This window comes from Gymnoscopelus braueri (genome assembly GCF_963280865.1).
Source record: "Gymnoscopelus braueri genome assembly, chromosome: 24".
In the NCBI taxonomy this organism is placed as follows: Eukaryota; Metazoa; Chordata; class Actinopteri; order Myctophiformes; family Myctophidae; genus Gymnoscopelus; species Gymnoscopelus braueri.
In genome coordinates, this window is record NC_137626.1 from 7,893,428 (window position 1) to 7,920,115 (window position 26,688).

Consider the following 26,688-nt stretch of genomic DNA (forward strand, 5'->3'; position numbering starts at 1 on the left):
GGTTCAGGATTAGAGACAGAGTTATGTCTGATTTATACTTAGTAGTATGCTTGTGTTTTGCACCGAAAAATAGCAGATCTACAAGCTGCCAACGTGTCAGGCTACCAGCACTTAGATCTGATATCTTTGGGCTTCAGCCTTACGGTAAAAGTGTATGTGTGTGTGTGTGTGTGCGCGTGCGTGTGCGTGTTGGGGGGGGGGGGGGCACTGTGTAAGTCAGTAGTCCCCCCCCCCCCCCCCCCCCCCCACACACACACACACAAGTATAATGACACAGCCTAAATAAATGCTGTCGGGCAAAAATAGCAGATCTACAAGCTCACAACGCGTCGCTGGGCATAGTGTTGTGAGCTTGTAGATCTGCTATTTAGTCACAATTTATTTTAAAATACTTTTCATTGGTTCAATATTTTGTGGAGTTTCACTAGGAAACCGCCCGACAGGTAGGCACCTCACCAGGGAGAAACAGTGGGAGAGAGACAGAGAGAGACCTGACAGACAGCACCACAGCCTAGGCCACGTCATTGAGGGGCGGTACCTACCTCTCCTCATCATGAATCAGCCCCAACTCAGCGCACCTGTGATGACTGGCTAGGTGTGGCACCCCAAGCTACAAACACAAACGCTCTCTCTCACTCTCCACTGGCTCTCCTGGTGAATGGACAGGTGCTCGGGCGGTAAGTGAGAAACTCCACTATTTTCCCTTTACAATGTAACATTGACAGTGAAATTGGAAACTAAAAGAATGTCTCTTTTACTTTATAGGCAACCTGCGGAACTTACTGAATTGCATGGATTAGGAATGTATATGGAAACCCCGACCCCGGGAAGAACCTGTGATACATGTTTGAGTTGAATATGATTTAAAGTTTGGAAAAGAAAAACATAAACAATGCTCTCTGAGCCCAGCCTTCAATAAATACCCTTTATTGGGCTTGTACCCTGCCTCACTGTGTCTTGGCCTTGATCAGTGTCCCACAAATGGTGGAGAATACAGGTACACTGATCTACGTCAAGAACCCACAGCATGGAGCACGCGTCCGCTTTGACGGCGCTACTGAAAAGCCAAACTGACTTGCAGACAGCGGTACAAAAATTGATTGATAGGATCTCACGAGATGTTTCGGTTACTCGCGCACCACGGGAGGTGCTCACTAAATTATCACCTGACGATGATATAGAAGCATACTTGGAGGTGTTTGAGCGCACCGCGGCCAGAGAGAGATGGCCGACGGCAGAATGGGGCTCGCTCTTGGCACCGTTTCTCACAGGTGAAGCGCAGCGGGTCTGTCGGGACCTAACCTTGGCAGAGGCTAGAGACTATTGTAAGCTGAAGGAAGCGATATTGGCCAGCCAGGGCTACAGCCTGCCCGCCAGAGCGCAGCGGTTCCACCACCTGTCCTACCAGGCGGCCCAGCCACCTCGGCCCCAAGTAGCCAACCTATTACGCATGACGCACAGCTGGCTGACGAGCGGAGGAGAGCCCCCCATGATTGACAGAATCGTAATAGATAGATGCATACGTTCCTTGCCGCCCGACGCCCGCAGATACGCCTCACAGGTGAGCCCGAGCTCCCTGGAAGCACTAGTAGCCCTCTTAGAAAATCACCAAGTCAGCGTGGAGATGATGAAGTCCACCCGGGCCGACGCACCAAAAGCACCGGCCGAGGAGAAACCCGGCCGTGACCGGCGAAGGACCCAGCAGCCGAACCCGTCCTCCAACCGCACTGACGCGGCCGTCGCAGAGGGCCCCGGTCGGGGCGCACAGCAGCGGCGCTGCTATGTGTGTGGCCAGGCCGACCATATCTCCTGGTCCTGCCCCGACCGAGACCGCGACGCCTCGATGGGGACCGCTGCCAGCTCTGACGCAGCCCGACCGTGCCTGCACACCGGGACGACACCTCGCCGCCACGCTCGCCTGCCGGTGAAGATAGACGGTGCCGACGCCCATGCGCTCTTGGACTCGGGGAGCGCTGTCACGCTGGTCCGCGCCGACCTGGCGGGCGCGCTCACCACCACCACGGTGCCAGTATCCTGCGTGCACGGCGATGTCCGCCATTATCCGGTGACGCAGCTCCGGGTCCAGACTCCACGGGGTGACGCCGTGGTACCAGCCGGAGTGGTGCCAAACCTGCCCGTGCCACTGCTGATCGGAGTGGACTGCGTTCTCTTCGACCGATATTGGAAACCGGGCCTACAGAAGAAACCGCCACGTCGCCGGCGCCGCCGCGCTGCGCACAGCGGACCCCCAGCTCCACTACACGCCTGCCCGGCGTTTCGCCCCACCTCTCCCGGCTCCGAGAGTGGCACCTCTCCAGAAGAGGCCCCACACACCGCAGCGGCGGAGGAAGAGGAGGCGAGTGCAGCAGAGGAGGAGGTCCAGTCTCCGCCAGGCCGCGACGCCTCAACTGCGGCGAGTGATCCGTTCTCCGAGTTCCCCAGACCTGAGATGTCCGAAGCCCCGAGGGGGGGGGAATTCGCCACCGCACAGTGGGTCGATCCCACGTTGGACATGGCGCGCCAGAACGTGGCCGCCATCGACGGGAAGAAATGTGACGGGGTGAGTACGCTGAATCCCCCGTACTTTCTTGTAAATAATGGACTGTTGTATAGAGGGGTGATAGACAAGGGGGGGGAAACGATAGAACAGTTGCTTGTACCTAAAACTCATGTGTCACGAGTCCTGTACCTAGCACACACGCACCAGTTGGGGGCCCACCTGGGAGTAAAAAAGACATACAAGCGCATTCTGGCCCGCTTCTACTGGCCCGGTGTTAAACGAGCAGTAGAAGAGTTTTGCAAGGGCTGCCCGGAGTGTCAGAAAACTGCCCCCCGACCCACGTTTCATAACCCACTGGTCCCGCTGCCCATCATCAACACACCGTTCTCACGGCTCGCCATGGACATCGTGGGACCACTCCCGAAGTCTGGCCGGGGCCACCGCTACATTCTGGTAATACTTGACTATGCTACTCGGTATCCAGAGGCTATTCCCCTGCGGACTGCCTCGGCCAAAGCAGTGGCCCACGAACTAATGATGATGTTTAGCCGGGTGGGAATAGCCGAAGAGGTCCTCACTGACCAAGGCACATGTTTCATGTCTAGAGTAATGACACTACTGTACAAATGGCTGAAAGTGAAACGTATACGCACCTCTGTCTATCACCCACAAACGGATGGTCTCGTGGAGAGATTCAACCAGACACTTAAAAAAATGTTAAAAAAACGAACTGACGTCGACGGGAAAGACTGGGACCAGTTGATCCCATTTGTATTATTTTCCATCAGGGAGGTGCCGCAGGCGTCCACGGGGTTCTCGCCGTTCGAACTTGTGTATGGCCGGAGACCCCGTGGACTGTTGGACATCGCCAAGGAGACCTGGGAGAGCCAACCCTCTCCCCACCGCAGCGTTGTGGACCACATCAAGCGCCTCCAGGCCCGGGCCAAGGCGATCTGGCCGTTAGTCCGGGAGCATATGGAGCAGGCACAGCGGGACCAGGCGCGCACGTATAACCGCGGCGCCACGCTCCGCGAGTTCCAGGTGGGGGAGAAAGTGTTGGTCCTCGTCCCAAGCAGTGAATGCAAATTCCTGGCAAAGTGGCAGGGACCCTACGAAGTGACAGAGAAGATGGGGCCCGTCGACTACAGAGTGTGCCAGCCCGGCCGGAGGAAGGGTCACCAAATCTATCACGTAAACATCCTGAAGAAGTGGTACGACGCGCCGCCGCTGGTCCTGCCCGCCCTGCTCGCCGTAGCCGCCCCGCCGAGCCTGCCCCCGGCGCCCCTCGGAGAGGACCTCTCCCCCGCACAGACCCAGGACCTCAAGGAGCTGCTGGGACGGAGCCGTGACGTCTTCTCCGACGTACCAGGGCGGACGAACGCCATACGTCACGACATACACACCACGGCGGGGAAAGTGGTGCGCCTACGGCCCTACCGTATCCCCGAAGCCAGACGGGTGGCGATTAAAGAGGAAGTGACCAAGATGTTGGAGCTCGGCGTCATCGAGGAGTCGTACAGCCCCTGGTCCAGTCCCATCGTCATAGTACCCAAGCCGGACGGTTCACTGAGATTCTGCAATGACTTTCGGAAATTGAATGAGGTATCCACGTTCGACGCCTACCCGATGCCCCGCGTCGACGAGCTCATCGAGCGCCTCGGCCCGGCCCGGTTCGTCAGCACCCTCGACCTGACCAAGGGATATTGGCAGGTGCCACTGACGGACCGGGCCAAAGCGAAGACAGCCTTCTCCACGCCTGAGGGGCTCTACCAGTACACGGTGCTGCCGTTTGGGGTGCACGGGGCCCCGGCCACGTTCCAGCGGCTAATGGACCGGGTGCTGCGGCCCCATCGCGCCTACGCAGCAGCCTACCTGGACGACATCGTCATCCACAGCAGCGACTGGGCTCGCCACCTACAGCACCTGGACGCGGTACTGGACGCCCTCAGACGCGCCGGGCTGACCGCCAACGCCAAGAAGTGCCGCCTCGGCCTGACGGAGACCGACTACCTCGGCTACACGATTGGCAGGGGCTGCGTGAAACCACAGACGCGCAAAGTGGAGCGCGTCCGGGACTGGCCCCGTCCCGTCACAAAAAAACAAGTAAAGTCATTCCTTGGCTTAATATCGTATTATCAAAAGTTTATTAAAAATTATTCTACTGTTGCAGCCCCACTATATGAGCTAACACGACAGAAGCTGCCACACCACGTCTCCTGGACGTCCGAAACAGAGCTGGCGTTTCAGCAGCTGAAGAGCGCACTCTGTGAGGAGCCGGTGCTGAAGGCCCCCGACTTCAGCCAGCCGTTCCTCCTCCACACGGACGCGTCCGGCACCGGACTTGGCGCCGTCCTCGCCCAGGTCATTGATGGCGAGGAGCACCCGGTGACGTATGTGAGCAGAAAACTATTAGACCACGAGAAAAACTATGCAACAGTGGAAAAAGAGTGTCTGGCGGTGAAGTGGGCCATACACCACCTCCGCTATTATCTTTGGGGCCGCACTTTCACTCTCATTACAGATCATGCACCTCTAAAATGGATGGCGACCAATAAGGACCGGAATGCCAGGGTGACGCGCTGGTTCCTAGAGCTGCAGGACTATAATTTCAGAGTGGAGCACCGGCCCGGGAAGGACATCCCGCACGCGGACGCACTGTCCCGGATGTATGAAGAGGAGGAAAATGAAGCCCCCGGCCCAGGCGGTGGGCTTAGGGGGGGGATATGTGGAGTTTCACTAGGAAACCGCCCGACAGGTAGGCACCTCACCAGGGAGAAACAGTGGGAGAGAGACAGAGAGAGACCTGACAGACAGCACCACAGCCTAGGCCACGTCATTGAGGGGCGGTACCTACCTCTCCTCATCATGAATCAGCCCCAACTCAGCGCACCTGTGATGACTGGCTAGGTGTGGCACCCCAAGCTACAAACACAAACGCTCTCTCTCACTCTCCACTGGCTCTCCTGGTGAATGGACAGGTGCTCGGGCGGTAAGTGAGAAACTCCACTATTTTCCCTTTACAATGTAACATTGACAGTGAAATTGGAAACTAAAAGAATGTCTCTTTTACTTTATAGGCAACCTGCGGAACTTACTGAATTGCATGGATTAGGAATGTATATGGAAACCCCGACCCCGGGAAGAACCTGTGATACATGTTTGAGTTGAATATGATTTAAAGTTTGGAAAAGAAAAACATAAACAATGCTCTCTGAGCCCAGCCTTCAATAAATACCCTTTATTGGGCTTGTACCCTGCCTCACTGTGTCTTGGCCTTGATCAGTGTCCCACAATTTGTAAAACACACAGACAGACAGGATCATTTTCTCTTTCACACACACACACACACACACACACACACACACACACACACACACACACACACACACACACACACACACACACACACACACACACACACACACACACAGGTAGAATAGAATAGAATAGTCACCACTCCTTTCTGTTTGTTGTCACTGTATATGTATATATATATGCACCTACGTGATGTGAGCAGTGGGGGGGGTTATGTTTTTTATTAGCGGTGGCGCCGGTGGCAACCGCTCTACACTTGACTGTGTGTGTTTGTCTGTCCGAGCACGGCCTCAACAGCTGCAGCTGATTGCAGCAGGACACAGTGCAACACATGCGCCACTCAAAGACATGCACATGCGCACACACACACACACACACACACACACACACACACACACACACACACACACACACACACACACACACAAGCCAGCACTGCACACGTGCGTGCGTGCGCACTGCGCAGACTTGACCGTGTGTGTTTGTGTGTTCGTCTGAGCACAGCCTCACAGCTGCAGCTGATTACTTTAAAGTAAATAAAGTAAGTAAAAATACTTAAAAGTACACATCAAATACAGTAGTACCGCTTCAACACTAGCACACACACATCGAATAGAGTACCGCCTGCATGCCAGCGCCCACACATCAAATACATTAGTACCGCCTGAATGACAGCACACACTCATCAAACAGAGTAGGCAAGAACACAAAAAACAAATAAACTCCACGTTTATCTTTCATTGTGATTTAAAGCGCACCTTGGTGGTAAGCAGAGGCTGCTTTCATGTTCTTTCACCCCTAGTTAAAGGCAATGGTTTAATCCAGAGTGATTTGATAGGTCGTAACCACAGTGGGTCGTACGGTACCAAAATTACAACAAGATAGCGGGAGAGAGAGAGAAAGGTTTCTGGAACCAGCAGCAACACGAGGAAAGGCAACGCACATTGCAGAGGAATATGAACTGATTTTGCTGCTCATAAACAATATAGCAGGAATTATGTTGAAAAGTAAATAGCGGGTGGTGTTTTTGAAACCCAGAGAGGACACAAAATGGACCCTAACGGGTGTCACCGGTGTGTCCACCGGTGTGGCTTGTTGTTCACATGTAGGCTACTGTAGGCTACTGTATGACTAGGCTATGTGCAATCTCTTACATGTAGTTACTTTATCAGCTGAAATTCTATAATTAATGAAAATGTGTCTCTCTTCAACAAACTGAGACAGCAACGCTTTTTAGTTAAATGTGTGTGTGTTAAATGTGTGTGTGTTAAATATGTGTGTCGGGGCCGTGAGTGGCTGGCGGGCGGGGGACGAGAACTGGAACTGTATGTGCAAAAGCACTAGGGACGCGTCACGGGTCCATTTGGTTACTCTCCCAGAGTTAAATTAACACCGGTAAATGAGCACTGGAGGGGTCCCTGTGTATATCTGTTGTATGCAGTTCGGCCCGGGAAATACAGTATGTGACAAACTGTGAGAGCCCAACATTTTAATGAACAGCAGCAGCTGCCTTTTTATCTTCATTAAATATTATTGGCTATAATTCATGAACAACAATTCTACCTTTTCACAGCAGTTGTGCTCATTCTGTTTTTCAAAGTGACTGCCCCACTCAGCAGTTATTGATTAGATTTAACATATTAATTTGGAATGAGCAATATCTTTGATGTGAGGACGAGAGGTGTGCTGATTAGACAGACTGACAGCTGCCGCAGCACTTCATTTAGCCTGCTTTATCCTGTTGGATTCATTCAACATATATGCTTCATATAGCCTACATATAGCCTGTTGCTGGCTGCCACAGAATCTAATTATTAGGCTAATATAAAAACAAGAGGCTTCAGGGGGAAATGATCGATCACTTTGTAACTCCAAGTAAGTTTCAATCACTTTGGTTTATGAACAAAGGCTTTTATCTGAAATGGTAGTTGATAGCCTACTGGACACATGGTAATCCACACGGCAGTAGAAAACATTTAGCCTCCCTCCCGAAAGACTGTTGACTTTATTATTTACTGTAGCTCCAACACATTATTGGCTGATGATAACTGGCACAAGGAATTAATAATCAGACTTTGAAGATAACAGAGAGAGAGTTTGAATGGCAGACATCCCTTCATTAAAGGAGCATTTCACCCCTGGAAGAAACTGCAATCACTCAATGGTAATAGTATTTGTAGTAGATAACAGTAGCACAATTTAAAATTTGCACCCTATGGCCAGAAAAATAATGAAATCTGTGTGTTTGACTAGGGTTTGACTGGACTGCTGCATTACTACAATGACCATAATGCTTTGGTGCCTTGTGGCAGGGGAGGTTCCATGTGGGTGTGATCTCCAACAATAACATCCAAACAGCATGCCAGTGTCGCCATGTCTGCTTATTATAAGCGGCTTCTTTCTAAAATGTAGTTGATATTTGGGCTTGTTTCCAAATGTTTTGATTGTTGTTTAAACCAGTGGTTCTCAAACATGTTCATGTATTTTTCCACAGACCCCCATCTGAAATTATAATTTGTGCCAGGGAGCCCCTAACAAATATGTGTCAAAAATATTCCACATTTTCCCCTTATATGTTTGTATTTGTATGTTTTGTATGTTCGGTTTGTTTGTTAGTAATGTGCTAGTCTTTTCTTTTTTTGTGTATGTTTGTTTTCATGTTCTGAAAAATCCAATAAAAAGTAAATGAAAAAAAAAAAAAAAATCCACATTTTGCACTTTTTCCCCCTCAAGATTTTTTTGTAAATAGCAGATCTACAAGCTCACAATGGGTCGCGAAGCGTTGTGAGCTTGTAGATCGGCAATTTTCAAATATATAATATCCCATGTCTAGGTAAAGCGCTCTTGCCTAGTTATCTTCTTTTGGGCTTGTTTTCATAGACCTGGCTGCTTATTTCTCTCACAATATCTGGCAACACTGGCTGTACTCGCGCACGTTCATCTAGTTACATATATGTCCAAGGATTCGTTAGTGATGTCATATCACTGGGACATCCTTGGTATCTTTCTGGTGTTCTACTTCCGTGTCGCATAGTATTGACATCACTGTCGAATCCTTGGTATTATGATCCTAGCCTTTGCGACAGTGTTTGTTTACCAGCGCTGCCACTCCACGCTGTATTTTTTTTTCAAGCTTGCGCTTATGAAACACTACACAGGATTATTATTTCATGTCAACATTCAAGTACAACTATCAGAAGATAACTCAGGTAAAGTAATGCCTCACTCTGCAAGGGGGTTTGCCCGCTGGCCGCAGCTAATGGGAGTGGCCGAGTGGCGAAAGAAGGTTGAACAAAGTGTTACGGGGGCTGTCGTTTGGAGCTGGTCTGACTGAGACGCGTCAAGACAACATGTAGTGCGGAAAGGAATGAGACATATCTCTCATGACGCAAATAACGTCACGAAGAATGCGAAGATTACTAGATATCTAAAAACACAGATTATTCACCAAAAAAAACCCAGGATCTTGTTTCTTGACTCCTAAAATTCATTAAAAGACCGAAAACTTCTTCCAGGGGTGAAATGGTCCTTTCAGAATTACGTGCAAGACCGGGTATCATGCATCCTGCGCAGCGTGCCCATAGAGTTATGATATATTGTGTGCCACACTTAACCGTCCGACCACAAGGAAATAAACAAAACCCCCTTAAATAAAAAACAAACGTTCCCTAAATCTACAAAGTAACTACAGTAGTTGCTAAAGCTGTCAAATACTAGTAGGGAAGTAAAAAGTAAAATATTTGCAAGAGATATACTGTAGTGGAGTAGAAATATAAAGTACCTCAAGATTTTACTCAAGTACAGTACTTGAGTCAGTGCACTTTCCACCACTGACTACATTTCCTAATAAGCAGATGGGGGTAGAGTAGCCAAAAACTGTACTCAAGTAAAGTTACGAATCCAAATAAGTATTTCAGTAAGTATCTAGTAGAAAGGATCAGATTTAATGTTTAAATAATGAGAGCAGAATGAATGTAATAAAAATGTACAAAATATGAATGTGTAACTGCATGTCCAATAGAAATAAACAAAATATTGAATAGCATTATGCAAATTCAAATATGACCTAAACTTATCCCTTTAACCACTTTCAACCTGGAGGAGTCACTATGTTGTCATGTCATTATAGGCAAAACCTTTCAAAAATAACAAATAGCATATCTATTTCACTCAGTCTGGCCTGTGCCCTGAGATGAGTTTGACACCCCTGATTTAAACCTATATCAATACTTGTTTCATTAGAGAGAAGCTACCATCAATTAAAGTACTTCTGTTTTGTGTGCTCTTATAGGCCAGAGGGTTTGCATTCAGAGAGGAAGTGATGAAAGCTTTGAGAAGTAGGTACTCAGTAGCTTGATGAATATATCAACCTTAGTGTATAATTCTAGAATCCTACAGTCATTTCATGAATAAAACAGAATACACACTTACACTTCCTCACGCCTGGTTTCAGCATCTTCTCTCCACCATATTTGATACTGAGGGTGAAGGAGAGACAAAGTCAGGCCTGTATATTCTACAACTGTAACTAGATAATAGAAACAATGATTGATAACAATGTTCACCATCAAACATTAAACATTGCTATACATCATCACAGTATGATTTCTATACTCTAAACCTACTAGAACACATTTGAGTGGCAGCAGGTCTCTCCATACCTGAGAGCCTCCAGTGGTAGAGCAGAGAGTTGATCAGTGTCTCCTAGGTGATTGTAGTTTAAGTCCAACACTTTGAGATGGGAGTTGGATCTCAGAGCTGAGACCAGATAAGAACAACCTTCCTCTGTAACCAGACAGCCTGACAACCTATAGTGCCACACACACACACACATACACACCCATACACACCCACACCCACACACACACACACACACACACACACACACAATGATGTTAATATTCTAAAGGACATGAACACACCTGCATGTGATGTGATGCTAATGTTCTAAACATACCTGCTACTATATGCTATCTATACAGTATTATGTACATATATATATATTCTTTGATTACATTTTTGACCCGTTTCTATACTGTTTTCTTTCTTTCCTGCTCTAATTCTACCTCTATCTCGCACAAACAATTGTCACCCTCTTCTTTACACCTGTAAACCTGTGATGTGACAATCCCACACACACACACACACACACACACACACACACACACACACACTTTACATTCATTTAACTCCAATCTCCACTGCGCAAAAAACAAGGTTTCCGGCTATGAAAACAGATGAAAATTAGATGTAAATTCAGTGAAAATTCCTGTATTTACATGAGCTAAACCACTCGGAAAACTCAAAGTTTTCTGAGTCAGTAAAGACTGGTATCGTACCAAATTAAGTATGCGTGACCCCCTGCTGGGGCTGCTGCCAGAAAATCACACCTTCAGCCCTAACCTGGATTTCCACAATTTGGGAGGGGGGAGATCTCCCCCCTCCTCCCTATCTAGAGTAATGCTACTGAGCATGTGCAATAAGCCACCTATGATTGGCTGTGACCTATACTAGGTGGGCAATCATCCCTCCCTTATTTTGGGGGTCACATTGTGAGGGGGGGGGGGGATGGGGGCTCACAAGGAGACCCCCCTCCTAGGGATCTAGGGGGGTGGTGCCCCCCCTTATTTTATTTATATATATATATATATATATATATATATATATATTTATTTATTTATTTATTTATATATATATATATATATATATATATATATATATATATATATATATATATATATATATATATATATATATTTATATATATATATATATATATATATATATATATATATATATATATATATATATATATATATTTATTTATTTAGTTATATACACACACACACACACACATATATACATACATGATTCTGAAAACAAATAGGCAACAATCTCAGTCAGGTAAATTGTGTTTATTGATAAATAAAAAAACAGTATACAGTATACTTTGGCTATTCAAAAATAGCAGATCTACAAGCTCATAGTGTGGTACTGAGTGCAGTGCTGTGAGAATGCCCGACTTGCGGTTGGAGTTAGTACAGAGGCCTTGATAGGGTACAACCAAAAAGGTGTATTTATTTTGATTGTTCACCGACAATACAAACAATACATGAACACAGGAAGCTCGCCACACAGGTGACATGGTGGTGTCCAGCTCTCATCCTACCACCCTCTGCCCTTCTAACTTGGTCCAGCCCAATTACTCTGGCCACAGGCACAACTTACAGGGACATGTTAAGCTTTCAATAATCACCCAGCATTCCCTATATTGCACTACTCAAACATATTGCTCTCTTATCACACTCATACCCATTACACATTGCACTTGCCCTTCATGATTATAATTCAATATATACTTAAAATCATTGTGCAAAATTCAACTGTGCAAAACCTCAGTAACAGAGGACCTCAGAACAGAGAGCTGTTACATTTCCTCTCTCCAAGCTCTTCAATCCTCATGGTGCTGGCCAGGCTATGGGAGAATCTCAGTCACAACAGTCCTCTCCTCTCCAAGTTCTTCAATCTTCTGGACTTGAACAGGACACTCTCACACTTTCCCCCTCTCAGGCTATGGGAGGAGGAATGCATATAAATACACATATATTACCCCTCTCCTCAAGACCATGGGGACACTCGCACCTCCCCCCCCCCCTCTCTCCAAGCTCCTCAATCAACATGGGCTTGGTAGAGGCTCTGGGAAACATCTTCACACTTGGTTGTAGTTCTCGTTCACTTTAGTTCATAGAGTCAATGTCCATTAAAATAATATTAGGCACGTGCTGCTGGTGAGCGGGGGAACCAGGCAAACTGCCCACTCATCTGTCCTGCTGACATCCAGTAGGCCTATGTGCAATTTGCTCAGATGTGCTCACCCATTGTTCAATGTCATAATTGTGTGGCGATAAAAGCAGCCTGGGCTCTGTGGAGTGGTGGCTCCCCACCCTGGTCTCCTCAGCTCCTTCTCGACACTGCTCTCGACACACGGACTCTCTCCCCATGTGCTGGTCTTTGGCTGCCCGACGAGAGGATTCTTTCTCCATGGGCTGGTCTCTGGCTGCCCATGTCTGGAGTGGACCACAGACCTCCACATCTCTGCACGCTCCTCCAGCCTTCCCTCTGGCTTCGCTGCTGCCATGGCCCCTGGTCAGCTGATGAGCCCACTCTGTCCTCTGGCACCTCCGGCTTGTCTCCCTCCTCTGAACTTCTTAGCATGGCCTTTCTCCATCAGTCTCCAGACATGCAGTCCTGGTGGTCATCAACTGTAAAACATAGAATAGCAATTAAATTATGTATTAAATTACCATTATTACAGGAACACAGAATGTAAAACAAAAAACATCTTACAAACAGTTCCATATAACTTACCCTCAATCTTCTCTGTCGGCTCTTCATTGAGGCATTCATCTTTTTCTTCTGGTCATTATTCTCTGGCTGGTCCAGGCGATGGCTTCTTTTCAGAGACTCAAGTGAGTCCTGCAAGCAGCTAAAATACAAGGAAAATACAATTAGGATCTATTTAGTTGTTTATCTACACAAACAACACAATTCCACATCTACACTGCTCTAAAAGAGAACTTACATGTGACTGCAATTTTAACTGGCCCCTGTAAAAGTCTACGCTGGTGGAAGATGTACTTATATATTTTACTTAAGTAAAAGTAGCATATATTTTCTTACCCGTTATAACGACACGGTCTACGTCAGGGAAAACAATGCTGCAAGATTATGTGGAGAATTGATACTGAAAATAGAAAAGCAGCATGTTAGTTGATTCCAGAGCAGACACACTGCCACCAGTTGCAGAGTGCAGACTGCAGCCACCCTCATTTGGAACTCACACCTCCACCCCCGTCCTGTTCAAAGCCTATATCAAACCCCACCTTCCCCCTCCCCCTAATTCAAATCTCCCTTAGTCTTAGCTTAATGTTTTCTTTTTAGCCTTTTTAAGAATTTCTCTCCTGATAAAGTTGTTTGTTTTGTTTTGTTGTAAAGCGACTTTGGGTACTAAGAAAAGCGCTATATAAATGTTATGCATTGTTATTATTTAGCTGGGGTAAATTACACAGTGATACAAACAAACAATTCATTACCTTTCTTGTGAATCAAGTCTCAGTGCATTGTTTTCAGAGTTGTGTAAACGGCTCACAATCTCCTGCAAACAGAATGATTCACAAAGTTAGTTGGGACTATAAAAGCATAAAGGCCTTCTCTCCTTGGGTGGACACACACAGCATGCATGAATCAGTGGAATTCTCAGTCCTTAGTTCTGAAGTAGCCTAAAAACTAAGTAAAACCCAAAGGAAATGTATGTATTAACTCAAAGATAACAAAGGGGAAACTGTAAACTTAATACATGTAACAGAGGATTTTTTCTTAATCTGACAACTCTGCAGACATGTAATTGATAAATGCAAATTCAGTTAGTTTGCAAAAACAAACAAATTTCACAATTACAACATAAAGTGTTCCAGGTTTCCTGCTACAATAATCCATGGCATATAATATTATGCTCTTGTGATACTAGTGCAATACAATATAATGTATAATACGTCATGTAGGCTTGAAGCTTACCTTAATTCAAGTATGTTGAGTCAGTCAGCTAGTCAAGTCAACTGATTTTCATCTGGCTGCAGTGGATGGCAGTTAAGATTTCAAAAATGTGATAACCTGATTGGCCAAACTGAGAAGGAAAGTCATTGGTTGTGAATGGCTGTGCTGTAGAGAGACACTGCAGCATTCACATGATAATTAGCAACTTTGGTCAAAGCTGTCTGGAATGGGAAATGTTGTTATACTTTATAACATCTCAGAGGCAACTATTGCACTTTTTACTACAATGTAATTAATTAAAAACTTTAGTTAAGATACTTAGATTTAGATTAAGAGTATACATAAAAAAACATAGATTAACAAATTAAGCCCTACATTATACAAAGCATTGCAATGTGATTTTTTTCAAAAGACCATAGTTAAGATTTAGACGAGTTAAATTACTTTTTAGATTTAGATTATTTGAAAAACATAGATTAACAAAGATATTGAAAAAAATATATATTGTTTTGTTCCATTTTTGCAACGTAAACCTGCCAAACCTGTGTTTTATTGCTGATTAAGCTCATTTGGGGGGAGAGAGAGAGAGAGAGAGAGAGAGAGAGAGAGAGAGAGAGAGAGAGAGAGAGAGAGAGAGAGAGAGACTCTTTATATGGCAACATTCCAACAGCAATACACATCTTCATGTTCATTAAAGACAAAACTAAGTGAACCCAAAAAAAAGAGGACCCAGCACAGCGAAGGAACCCAAAGTCAACACTCTGCACCAATTTTTTAAACCTGAAAATCTCTTGCTTGATAAAACACCCTCTTCCTGTTAACTCTTTGACTGCCAGAGTATTTTCATAAAGTACTCCCCCAGTGCCAGCAATTTGCGTGTTTTTTTATTTTTATATTTTGAATTTTTCTCATGAAAATAATTTAAGGGGACATAATGTAAAGACCCAGCACAAATCCGCCACTAGAGAGCAGCACATGACTGCTTGATCAGGTCGTTGAGTCTCTCTCACCCTTCTTGATAGATTAGACAGGGAAAAACATGAAAACGGAAGTGACGTCGTCCCAGATTGTTTTGATCGCCAAAATTACGATGTGATACACGACGGCGATGACTGATCGTCACCCAGACCATAGATTATAGAAGAGAAACTGTCCGTTTGTCCGTTATGCCGTGTGAAAGACCGTTTATTTACCTATTTTGGACGAAAATGACTGGGGAAAATAATCAAAAACCGGAAACGGAATCCAGGTCATGAAACCGGATGCAGATGTCCGTGAAGTAAGTGGAACTCGAGAATAACATTGAATATTAAGCAGCATAGCGCAATCAGAGATTAAACAATGAACGCGCGTCCAGCGCGTCGAACGCGTCGACGGCCAACTGGACAAAGTAGCACTTGACGCGTTATCGCGTCGTCCGCAGTCAAAGAGTTAACCTGTCCTCATCACCCCTCATCCCGACATCTACATTACTATTGTATTCTTTGGAACAGATATGGGAAATGTTCTTATTCACTTAGATTATACAAAAAAAAAAGATTAACAAATTAAGCCCTTAACAAAAATATTGAAAATTATATTTTAGTTTTGTTCCATTTTTGCTTTGGCAATGGGGAGAGGGAGAGGGAGAGGGAGAGAGAGACCCCCTCTTTAAACAAAGAGTGAATTTGGATGTCAAAGGAAATGGCCAGTCTCCTGCTGGGTCTTTGTCTGGCAGAGGAACGGTAAATCACTGATTTCCAAATGTATATAGACAAATTTCACAGTAAACATTTTCAACTGTAAATTTCCAATGACATACAAAAACACCAGCAAACTGCGGGTTTACTGAGCAACTGCAATTGCCCGAATTTGCCCATTAATGCCTCTTTTCATGCAGTGCTCCCTGATTTTCTATCTACAAAAAAGTGATATTTTAATATGGATCTATTGGAGACAATATATTTCTATTAGAACCCACAGAGACACCCATGCAGTGCCAAGTCAGTGTTATGGAGGGTCTCACAGCACACCACTGCTCCAACTGGTCCACACTTTGCACAAATATTGCTCAGTGGTCATTGGGATTGCTGCTTTACGCACCGTTAATGTATTTTGTAAACACGTTGTTACATATAATTTTTTATTGTTTTTTTTGCCCCACATCTTGGCCAGTAGGCGGCCTGTTGCACCACATTTGGTTACATATAGAATCATGTTTATTAGTTGTAGGCTATACCTGATGTAATGACAGCTATCAAATACAACTCACTGAGGGTGACACTGATTACATCCCACATGTTCTTCTAATGGTTTTGATTGTCTGTCAGTGTTTATCTCATTCATAAAATCACTCTGCAAGTGATCCAGACAAGTTCTCTGTTGTCCCAAATGTGTGTACCATTTGCCATTTAATATCATGTAGACAAGGTTACTGAGCACAATCATTTTCCAATATTGGACTAATTTATTCCCAACTTCTTCCCAACCATTGAACATTTTTATTGTGGGAAATGAAGAGGGAATAACTCACAACTTTGTTTATTCTCCTCTATCTAGCCTATAACTCATTCATTCAAACCAATGTTACATGTGCATGCACACATAATTTGTTTTCCTTATTAAATGAAAACACCAGCCTGGATTCACAACACATTCTCTAATGACTTTTTCCTTTTCAGAATTAAACCTACATTGCTGCCTACATGTATACAAATACATGATCAATACAAATTACAGTCAAAGCTGATGGGGACAGCTGGGAGGAGGCCTGGTAGTGTCTGTAGTACAGGGGGGCTTTCACATAGGAAGGGGACAAACTTTTTTTCTAGTTCAATGAATCAATGGTCCAAACGTGTGAAACTTAACAAGTTGTCTTTGCATTCGACAGCTTGACAGATATTATACTATTGTCTGTGCCCCCCAACACACACACAGACCAAAACAGAAAAGTAATTAGGATAAGCTCCATGTGTAATTACTCCAGAATTGTCATCTGTTGAACAGGTTCATGAATACTGACCTGAGGGTCTCCAGTGTACAGTGTGGACTCCCCAGACCAACGCAGAGCTCCTTCACGCCTGAATCGAGTAGATCATTATTGCTTAGATCCATTTCATTCAAATTAGAGGAGCTGGAGCTGAGAACTGATGATAACTCCTCACAACATCTCTCTGACAGGTTACAGCCACTCAGCCTGAAGAAACAGTAGTGATTACATCATTGTTTGTATTTTATGTTTCTGTTAAAGTAACATCACATTATACATTAAACATATCCAATCAATCAATCCACTTTATTGTATTATAAGGTAAAAGTTATTAGACAAAGTTAAAAGTTAAGTAAAGTTAAAGGAGAAATCCGGACATTTTAAGTGTTATCTTTGATGTGTCGTTACTCACCTACCGACGTAAAAAGTGGCGTTGTTTATTTCCAGAGATTCCCCTGTCGTCATTTTTTCAACCCCCTCCGTTGGCATAATGGGAGCGCGTGGCTTAGGGAAATTCGTCTATAATAACCGATGCAAAGTTATTTTTTTCTCTACTACTACTCATTGTGGAGTCTCATGACCGCTTTTTACGTCGGTAGGTGAGTAACGACACATCAAAGATAACACTTAAAATGTCCGGATTTCTCCTTTAAGTATTATTTAAAAGAAATTCAGGCTTTTTTCAAGTGGTAAAAGATTACAAGTAAAAAATGGAAAATAAAAATAGCACAAAAAGCCTGAAAATAGCACCATGTTAAGATCAGTATTCTGTCATATATATAAATAGGTCAGAAATCACATGTAGTGCATTCAATAAAGTGCATGTCAGTGTCATGTCAGATTCAAAGTCTTAAAGGAAGACCAAAAGTCCAGTATATTAGTATTATTTTAAACAAAAAACCTTCATGCATCTAACTTTAAATGTAACTTTAAAAACGTTTCAGTTAGTATTTGTATGATTTGTATCTTTACTTCTGAGGGTAATAATAAAACCAGTTGAATGGGGGTTATGGTTATCTCCCATTCTGTTCATTTGTTTGTATGTCTGTCTGTCTGTCTGTCTGTAAAATAAGTCATGAACAAAAGGCCAGGATTTCATGGAACTTAGTGGTAAAATTCAGTAGGCTTCAGTCTGTGGAAGGGCAAAAGCCCCAAATGTCACAGCAGCACTCAGGTGCAATAAATAATTCTATAACTAGAGCCCACAGTGTGTGAGCGTTCTCTTTTGGTTTTCATATTTTTTCGTTCAGCACCTGCCCAACTTCGGGAGTGGATGTGCATGTCTTTACTCCTTTTTATATTAAAATTCAGTAGGCTGCCATGACAAGATGATTAAAGTTAGGGTCAAATGGCTGAACGGCCAATGTCACAATCAAAGTCAGACTTACATAATCGGTCAAATCATATCTTGATATTTGCATTGTGCTGGTGGAGGCAGGGTTACATTTTCTGGGGGGGATGGGGGGAACCCATGCTTTTAATATCATAATATCAAGTATATAGGGCTTAAGGGGTTAAGAAAATATCCGCCCCTCTGATTCCTTTTAAACAAATCAAACCCTGGGTGGAGGTATGTGCTAGTGCAATGTTCTAGTTTAATACAAGCTGAGCTAGTTGAAGAAGAGATCTGGTGATTCTTAAAATCACCAGATTTCTGTTTCCTCCTCAAACTCTCATGCTTACACTCCACATGTTCAAGGTGATGTTTACACTCCACAGAGAAGCAAAAATTACAGTAAATCTACAAAAAGGGACATTTTAATATGGCTGTTGGAGACAATATTCAGTGAATCAATGGTCCAACTTTATAAAACCTTCATTATTTTATATTATGTACTGTAGCTATTGTTTTTGCCCCCCCCCCAACACACACACACACACACACACACACACACACACACACACACACACACACACACACACACACACACACACACACACACACACACACACACACACACACACACACACACACACACACACGAAAAGTAATTAGGATAAGCTCCTTGTAGGCCGTGTTGTGACCCTCCAAAAAGTGCCTAGAAAATGAATTTCGTTCCCACGTCTTGGGTCTACTTTTTCAATGCATTTTTGCATAGACAATACCCTTGTGGACTTTGGGTTAAAATACCTCCGCACAAAATCCTGCAGTATTTTTTCACAAGCCAGAAATGTATATTAAAGTGAATAACCAAAAAACGAAAATCTTGTGCTGCTATTTTTGCTTGTAAAATATTGAAAATTAGTTTTGGCAACACAAAATCTTTCTCAAATGTTATAAATACGTATACCTAACATCTGAAACAAGTATTGGTGCCTTAGTGTACTCATGTTTGAATTTTGATCATGAAATGTAGAAAGAAAACGCTTCTACTGAAGTGATTGGTGCCCAGCACAAAGAAACATACACATAGTACATTTAGCTAAAAGGTTATATTTCATACATAGAAAATGTCACAACCTACTGTGTACTGAAAGGTAGGAGAAAAAAAGCAGCACTCCTTGGCCCAAAATGGCTGAAAATCAGCCCCCTAGATTGGAATAATGCCAAAAATGGACTAGAGTAAAATAAATACACTAAAGCTCCAAATTATTACAACATATGGTATGAAATATTTATTAAAATACCACAGTGTGTCACAGCATGTGTCATTTGTACATCAACCCTCCCACCCACCCCCCATATCAGGCCTTCTGTGTCACTCACAGGTATGAACAGAGAAATGTTGGTTGACAGTGCAACAATAGTATACAAATATGACAAAATATGAAAGTGCAGACTGCATCTCCTGTGGATGACCACTGATCACACCATTGATGGATTTGGGGCACCAACTTGACTCAATGAGTGTCTTGCAGCCCTGCATCACCAAACCTTTTTCCTAAAATACCTAGGAAGGACATGTTCAGAGATGTTGCACTTGGTAGGGCAGTGAAAAACCAGCTGGGGGAAATCAGGGGTCAACCTCCACTTCAATTTATCCTGCCTGCAACATAAAATGTTAGGGAAAGATGAGCACAAGTGTATAAATAAAGATGTATTAACAATGATAGCCAATTTAGTTTAAATATACTCTCATAGACATTTTTGTGAGGGAATACATCTATAATATACTTTTCAGCATAAAGGTTTTTGTTTTGTTTCCCAGAACTGTCAAAGACACACATGGTATTTGAGTTACCTGTAGTTTGAAGCATCAATATCCTCATGCTTCTTCACTGTGTTTACGAACATCCTTCGTAGCTGGTTTATTTTCAGCACCTCTTGGTCAACTGTAAGCCATGGCGGATGACTCTCACAGAAGATCTTGTAGCGGTCAGCGAAGGGTGGTTCATTTCCACACACACACACACACACACACACACACACACACACACACACACACACACACACACACACACACACACACACACACACACACACACACACACACACACACACACATTTTAACCATTTATTTTTGTTCACATAAAGGAGAAACATACAGGGACACAAATATTATAGGTGCAGTAAGGTTACATTCACATAATCCTGGCATATGTCTTCACGATACAATAAACATGTCACTCAGTACTCTATGGGTATAAGTAACACCGTCTCCGCCATATATGGCGGCTGCCAATTACAGCACAATACTTTGCCAACCTTTTTGCCTCCTTTTTGGGCATCCAAAGTTGTTGAAACCCTCTAACAGCCAGTATGTGGGTATGTCCTATAGGCTGCCAAATATAAAAACAAATAGTCTGCACCTAATAGCCCAGCTCTGAGATGGTATGTAGGAGTGGTTGGTATTTAATGACCTTTGTCATAAAGGCTTCCTCTAGGCTAGAGTCAAAGGTGCAGGCTATCTAATACAGACACTTCCCTGGACTCTTTATCAATCACAACATCTGGTGTATTAGCTGTTAACGATGTAAAGATGTCTGAGTTATCACAGAGATGGAACCCTGGATGAAATGACACACGAATGTTTAAAATACAGTAATAGCACCCATACAATCATAAAATGACAAATCAATATTTGACAGTCCAATATTGACATGCATGTTTTGTTTACAATCTCTTACTTGGCCATATTGCCAATTAGCTTATGGGCTTTATCAGCACTGGTGAGATGCAGTGGTGGACATTCACTTGAGTACTGTACGTTTTTTTTAGTACCTGTACTTTCAGTGGTGTAAAGTAACTAAGTACATTTACTCAAGTAGGCTACTGTACTCAAGTAGAATTTTGAGGTAGTTTTACTTTCACAACGTGACGTGTTGTGAGCTTGTAGATATGCTATTTTCAATAGATTTTTTTCATGTGATAACATAAAAAATGATTTCAGTCTCATGTTAAAATACGTCTCCCCCCAAATAAATCTATTGAAAATAGCAGATCTACAAGCTCACAACGCGTTGTGATGTGTTGTGAGCTTGTAGATCTGCTGTTTTCAATGCTTTTATCTGATAACACAATACATTATTTCAGTCTCATGTTAAAATGTGAGCCCCCCCCCCCCCCTGTGTGTGTGTGTGTGTGTGTGTGTGTGTGGCTCACCTGCTGACGTTTCTGTTTGAGAGAGTTGATCCTTCTGCCGTTTTCCTCTCACATTAATCACATTAATGTATTTTTGTCAGTAACACGCTGGTAGAATGTTGCATGAAACCCAGCGTCCTCAGGAGGCTTGTAAGAAACCATATCCACACAATGTTGACGTTTATATAAGTAACGTTGACGCACGTTCTGTAGTTGCCTTGAAACATTCAACCAGGTGTTTGCACTTTCTCCATTAACGGCCCGTACATCTACATAAACGTTCATATTTCAGATTTAAAATGCTTACCAATGGCCATGGATGTTACAATTATGTACGGGCCCAGAGAAGTACCTGTATCTTCCGTATTGTTCAATAAAAAGCCTGTTAATCCGATCGGTAGCCATTTTCACCATATCCTTTCAACCACGCGACCCTATCGGATGGGAGGTGTATTGCACTCTGATACATTATAAATCTGTGAGAAAATGGCCACCGATCGGTTAAGAATACTCTTTATTGAACAATACGGAATATACGGGTATTTCTGCGTCACCATACAGAATTTTAACATCAATGGCCATGCGGTAAGCACTTTATATTTGAAATCTGAACGTTTATGTAGATGTACGGGCCGTAAATGGAAAAGTGCAAACACCTGGTTGAAGTTCGGTCGGGACAGACGACCGTCGCGTATCCACGGCTTGTTGTACATGTATCCCATCTTGTCCGTGTACATTCCTGAACCTCTTCTTTCTGGACAGACATAAGATTCATATAGCAAGCATCGTTTCGAGTCCTTTTGCCGTGCTTTTGAAGGATATTTTCTTTGTTTTGACTTATTTTCTTCAGACGTTACCGTTGCTATGGTTGTTGTTGCAGGAAATGGTGGAAATAGAGGCGACCCCATTGGTTGTAACGGGAATCACGTGCCAAAAACCGCACCACCCCTTTGAAAGTATTACGACGCTGCTAAGAATATAGTACCGACTTTTAAACACTAATTATAAAAATACTGCGCCCGATCAGATGTCGGTAATTTTTTTTCTTACTTACTACCAATATATATTTTTTAAGAAGCAGAGATTATTTAGGTCCACTTGATGGGAACGAAACTGAACGAAAAGGACCTAGACAACATGGCCTATTGTGTAATTACTCCAGAATTGTCATCTGTTGAACAGGTTCATGAATACTGACCTGAGGGTCTCCAGTGTACAGTCTGGACTCCCCAGTCCAACACAGAGCTGAGTCACGCTTGAATCGCACAGATAATTATTGCTTAGATCCATTTCTTTCAAACCAGAGAGAACTGATGATAACTCCTCACAGCATCTCTCTGACAGGTTACAGCCACTCAGCCTGAAGAAACAGCAGTGATTACATCATTGTTTGTATTTTATGAAACATCACATTATACATGAATCATATCCAGTTATTAGTATTAGCGGGAAAAAACGAAGTGACTTTCAATGGAACTTTAAAAACATTTCAGTTAATATTTGTATAATTGTATTTGTTTGTATGTCTATCTATCTGTTAGTAAAATAAGTCATGAACAGATGGCCAAGATTTCATGGAACTTAGAGGGTAAATTCAGTAGACTGCCATGACAAGATGAATAAAGTTGGGGTCAAATAGCCTGGCTACTGCTGGCTATTGTGCAAATTATAGATTATAGATATAGATATGTCTGGATTATAGTGTGTCATTGTCGCTGCAACTAGCCACCACAATAATGTGTTAATACAGAACATGAGCACATGGGGCTCGCCCTATCTGTGTTTCTGGTGTAGCTGGTATGATTGACATCAATTGGATCTTTCGAAACGCATTCGCACGCAATAAATTCCACACAGAGATGCAAATTTTCACGCCCGATGTAGCTCGGCCGTGACTTTCTTTCTACTAACACTGAACCACCTGCTATCTGTAAGCCTACAGAGAGGAGCTATGACCCGGGTGTGGGCGGTAACGCTAGCTGAGACCTGCGACCCACACTGACTTCATCTGGGACTTCCACACTGACTATATCCTTATAGATTGTAATTGACTGTTGTTTTTTTATCCTTATGGATGGTTTATATCCTGGCATTGTAAAGCAGTTTGTAACATTGTTTTTGAAAAGTGCTTTAGAAATAAAGTTGTATTATTATTAATGTATTATTATAATTATTATTATTTTGTATTATTATTATTATTATAATAAAAGGAAAGCGGACAGTCCCGAGTCAGTGCAGTGTTGTTTGTACTACCAGGTGTGCACGGCCGCCACGATAAACACCACGGTGGTAAAGCACCACAGTAAAAACAACACTGAACGGAACAGAGATTGATAGACAGACAGACAGACATAAAGAAGAACAAAACACTTTAGCTGCTGTTCGTGGTTGTAAATAGAAATATTTCCATCCCTCCATAGCAATCCACACAGACTTAAGATAAACGAGGTAAGAAAGACAGTAAGAGCTTCCTACATGCATCCCCCAGCTGATTATCATTATGATTAATGGATGTGTTCAAACATAATTTATGTTAGTCTATGTTTGAGCAAGGTTCCTAATTTAAAACATTAGTGTTCAAATTAATTAACCATTTTAACCCTTCCATTCCTATTTTGTTCATTTTTATAAAATTTCAATAAATAGCCAATCTACAAGTACAAAACAAATCATGAAGCAACAGGTTGTAGATCTGCTATTTTTGATATTCATTATTTTGTATAGGAATGAAGAGGTTAAATTCTTGTATTTTCTTTCCTATAACAGAAAAATGACACATTAAATGCATCCAGTTATCAGTTCACCTACAGAGCTCTATTGGAGACTTTGATCACTGGAAGCAGCCCCAGAAAAGCCTCCTCTGAAGCTTTGTATTTCTTCAGGTCAAACACATCCAGCTCCTTTCCTGATGACAGCAACATGAAGACCAGAGCTGACCACTGAGCAGGAGAGAGTTTTCTTGTGGAGAGACTTCCTGTGCTCAGGTACCATTGGATCTCCTTCTGTAGAGAATGATCATTCATCTCATTCAGACAGTGGAACAGATTGATGCTTCTCTCTGGAGAGGGGTTCTCACTGATCTTCATCTTGATGTACTTGACTGTCTTCTTCTTGATGTCCTTGGATGCCTTCTTATTGGTCTGTGACCTACTCCCTGTTTCTTCTTCTCCTTCTTCTTCTTCTTCTTCGGAGAGACTTCCTGAACTCAGGTACACTTGGATCTCTTGTCCCAACAGTGTTTTAAAGAGAGTCTGATTGATTTCCTCTGAGAGGCCCAGCAGGAAACGGAGGAACAGGTCCCAGTGTCCATTAGAACTCTGTAAGGCCTTGTCTACAGCACTCTGGTAGAGGTGATTCATGTCAGGTTTAGGCGGCATGGAGGTTGTTTGTGGTTCTAACAGAAGGTTGATACCAGTGTTGGTGAATGAGACAAAGACATAAAGAGCAGCCAGAAACTCCTGAACGCTCAGATGGACAAAGCAGAACACCTGGTCCTTGTACCACCCACCCTTCACCTCTTTAAATATCTCTGTGAACACTCCTGAGTACACTGCTGCATCTCTGATATCAATGCCACACTCTGTCAGGTCTGCTTCATAGAAGATTAGGTTGCCTTTCTTCAGCTGTTGAAAAGCCAGTTTTCCCAGAGACAACATGGCCCCCGTCATTCTGTCAGGATACTTGTCCTTACTTTGTTTGGACTGAACTAACATGAAGTGAATGTACAGCTCGGTCAGGGTCTTTGGCAATGTTAGTTTCTTCACTGTTGTCAACATGTCCTGGATAACTGCAGCAATGATCAAACAGAAGACTGGGATGTGACACATGATGTGAAGGCTTCTTGATGTCTGGATGTGTGAGTAGATTGTACTGGCCTGGTTCTTATCACTGAATTTCTTCATGAAGTACTGCTCCTTCTGGGGGTCATTGAACCCTCTCACCTCTGTCACCCTGTCAACATACTCTTTAGGGATCAGAGAGGCTGCTGCAGGTCGTGTGGTTATCCAGATGCGAGCAGAAGGAAGCAGCTTTCCGCTAATGAGGTTTGTTAGCAGTACATCCACTGAGGTTTGCTTTGTGACATCAGTACAGATCTCACTGTTATCAAAGTCTAGAGAATGCCTCCATTCATCTAATCCATCAATGATGAACACAACTTGGGATCCTTGGAAACGGCAGATTTCTTCTTTGTTGGTGGTTACACCAAAAAAGTCATGAATAAGTTCAATCAAGCTGTAATTATATTTCTTGTTCATCATCAAATTCAGCTCTCGGAAAGTGAACGGAAAGATTAAGTGGATATCCTTGTTGGCTTTGTCTTCTGCCCAGTCCAGGGTGTATTTCTGAGTTAAGACTGTTTTACCAATGCCAGCCACTCCCTTTGTCATCACTGTTCTGAATGGCTCTTCTGGTCCAGGTTTAAGGATGTCATTTAATTGGATAGTTTTTTCTCGTCTGGCTGTTTTCCTAGATGCTGTTTCAATCTGTCTGACCTCATGTTCCAGATTGACCTCTCCACTCCCTCCCTCTGTGATGTAGAGCTCTGTGTAGATCTCATTCAGAAGTTGTTTATGTCCTTCTTTTGTCATCCACTCCAACATACATTTAAACTTCTCCCACAGAATAGACTTGAGTTGTCGTTGACACACAGGAGCGGGAGTTTCTAAATGATCAAAGAACAGAGGATAACAATAAGTGCATGTTATGGTAAATGTAGTCCTCAAATGAGAGGTCTTGGTAATTCTAAAGTTAAAAGAGGATCATGTGTTATAGCCGCTGAGCTATGTAAAAGTTTTTTTTTTTTAATGTCAGATTCAATATTCAATACAT

At 43.4% G+C, this 26,688-nt stretch overlaps 1 protein-coding gene and 1 long non-coding RNA gene across 3 annotated transcripts in view; both read right to left on the bottom strand.

Annotated features, from left to right (window-relative positions):
- LOC308080258 (NACHT, LRR and PYD domains-containing protein 3-like) overlaps positions 1–26,688 on the bottom strand; it is a 48,377-nt gene that overhangs the window by 2,293 nt on the left and 19,396 nt on the right. For both annotated transcript variants that reach the window (XM_080422035.1, XM_080422036.1), the window contains 5 exons: positions 24,667–26,521; positions 23,057–23,218; positions 17,370–17,543; positions 10,477–10,623; positions 10,247–10,293 (listed from right to left, as the gene is read on the bottom strand). In XM_080422035.1, coding sequence (XP_080278161.1) covers positions 10,247–10,293; positions 10,477–10,623; positions 17,370–17,543; positions 23,057–23,218; positions 24,667–26,521 — 2,385 coding nt within the window. The remainder of the gene's footprint in view (positions 1–10,246; positions 10,294–10,476; positions 10,624–17,369; positions 17,544–23,056; positions 23,219–24,666; positions 26,522–26,688) is intronic.
- On the bottom strand, positions 12,549–13,867 carry LOC308080284. Its single transcript, XR_013932686.1, has 3 exons — positions 13,496–13,867; positions 13,184–13,301; positions 12,549–13,077 (listed from the first exon to the last, which is right to left on the bottom strand). It is a non-coding gene; the product is annotated as an uncharacterized lncRNA (long non-coding RNA).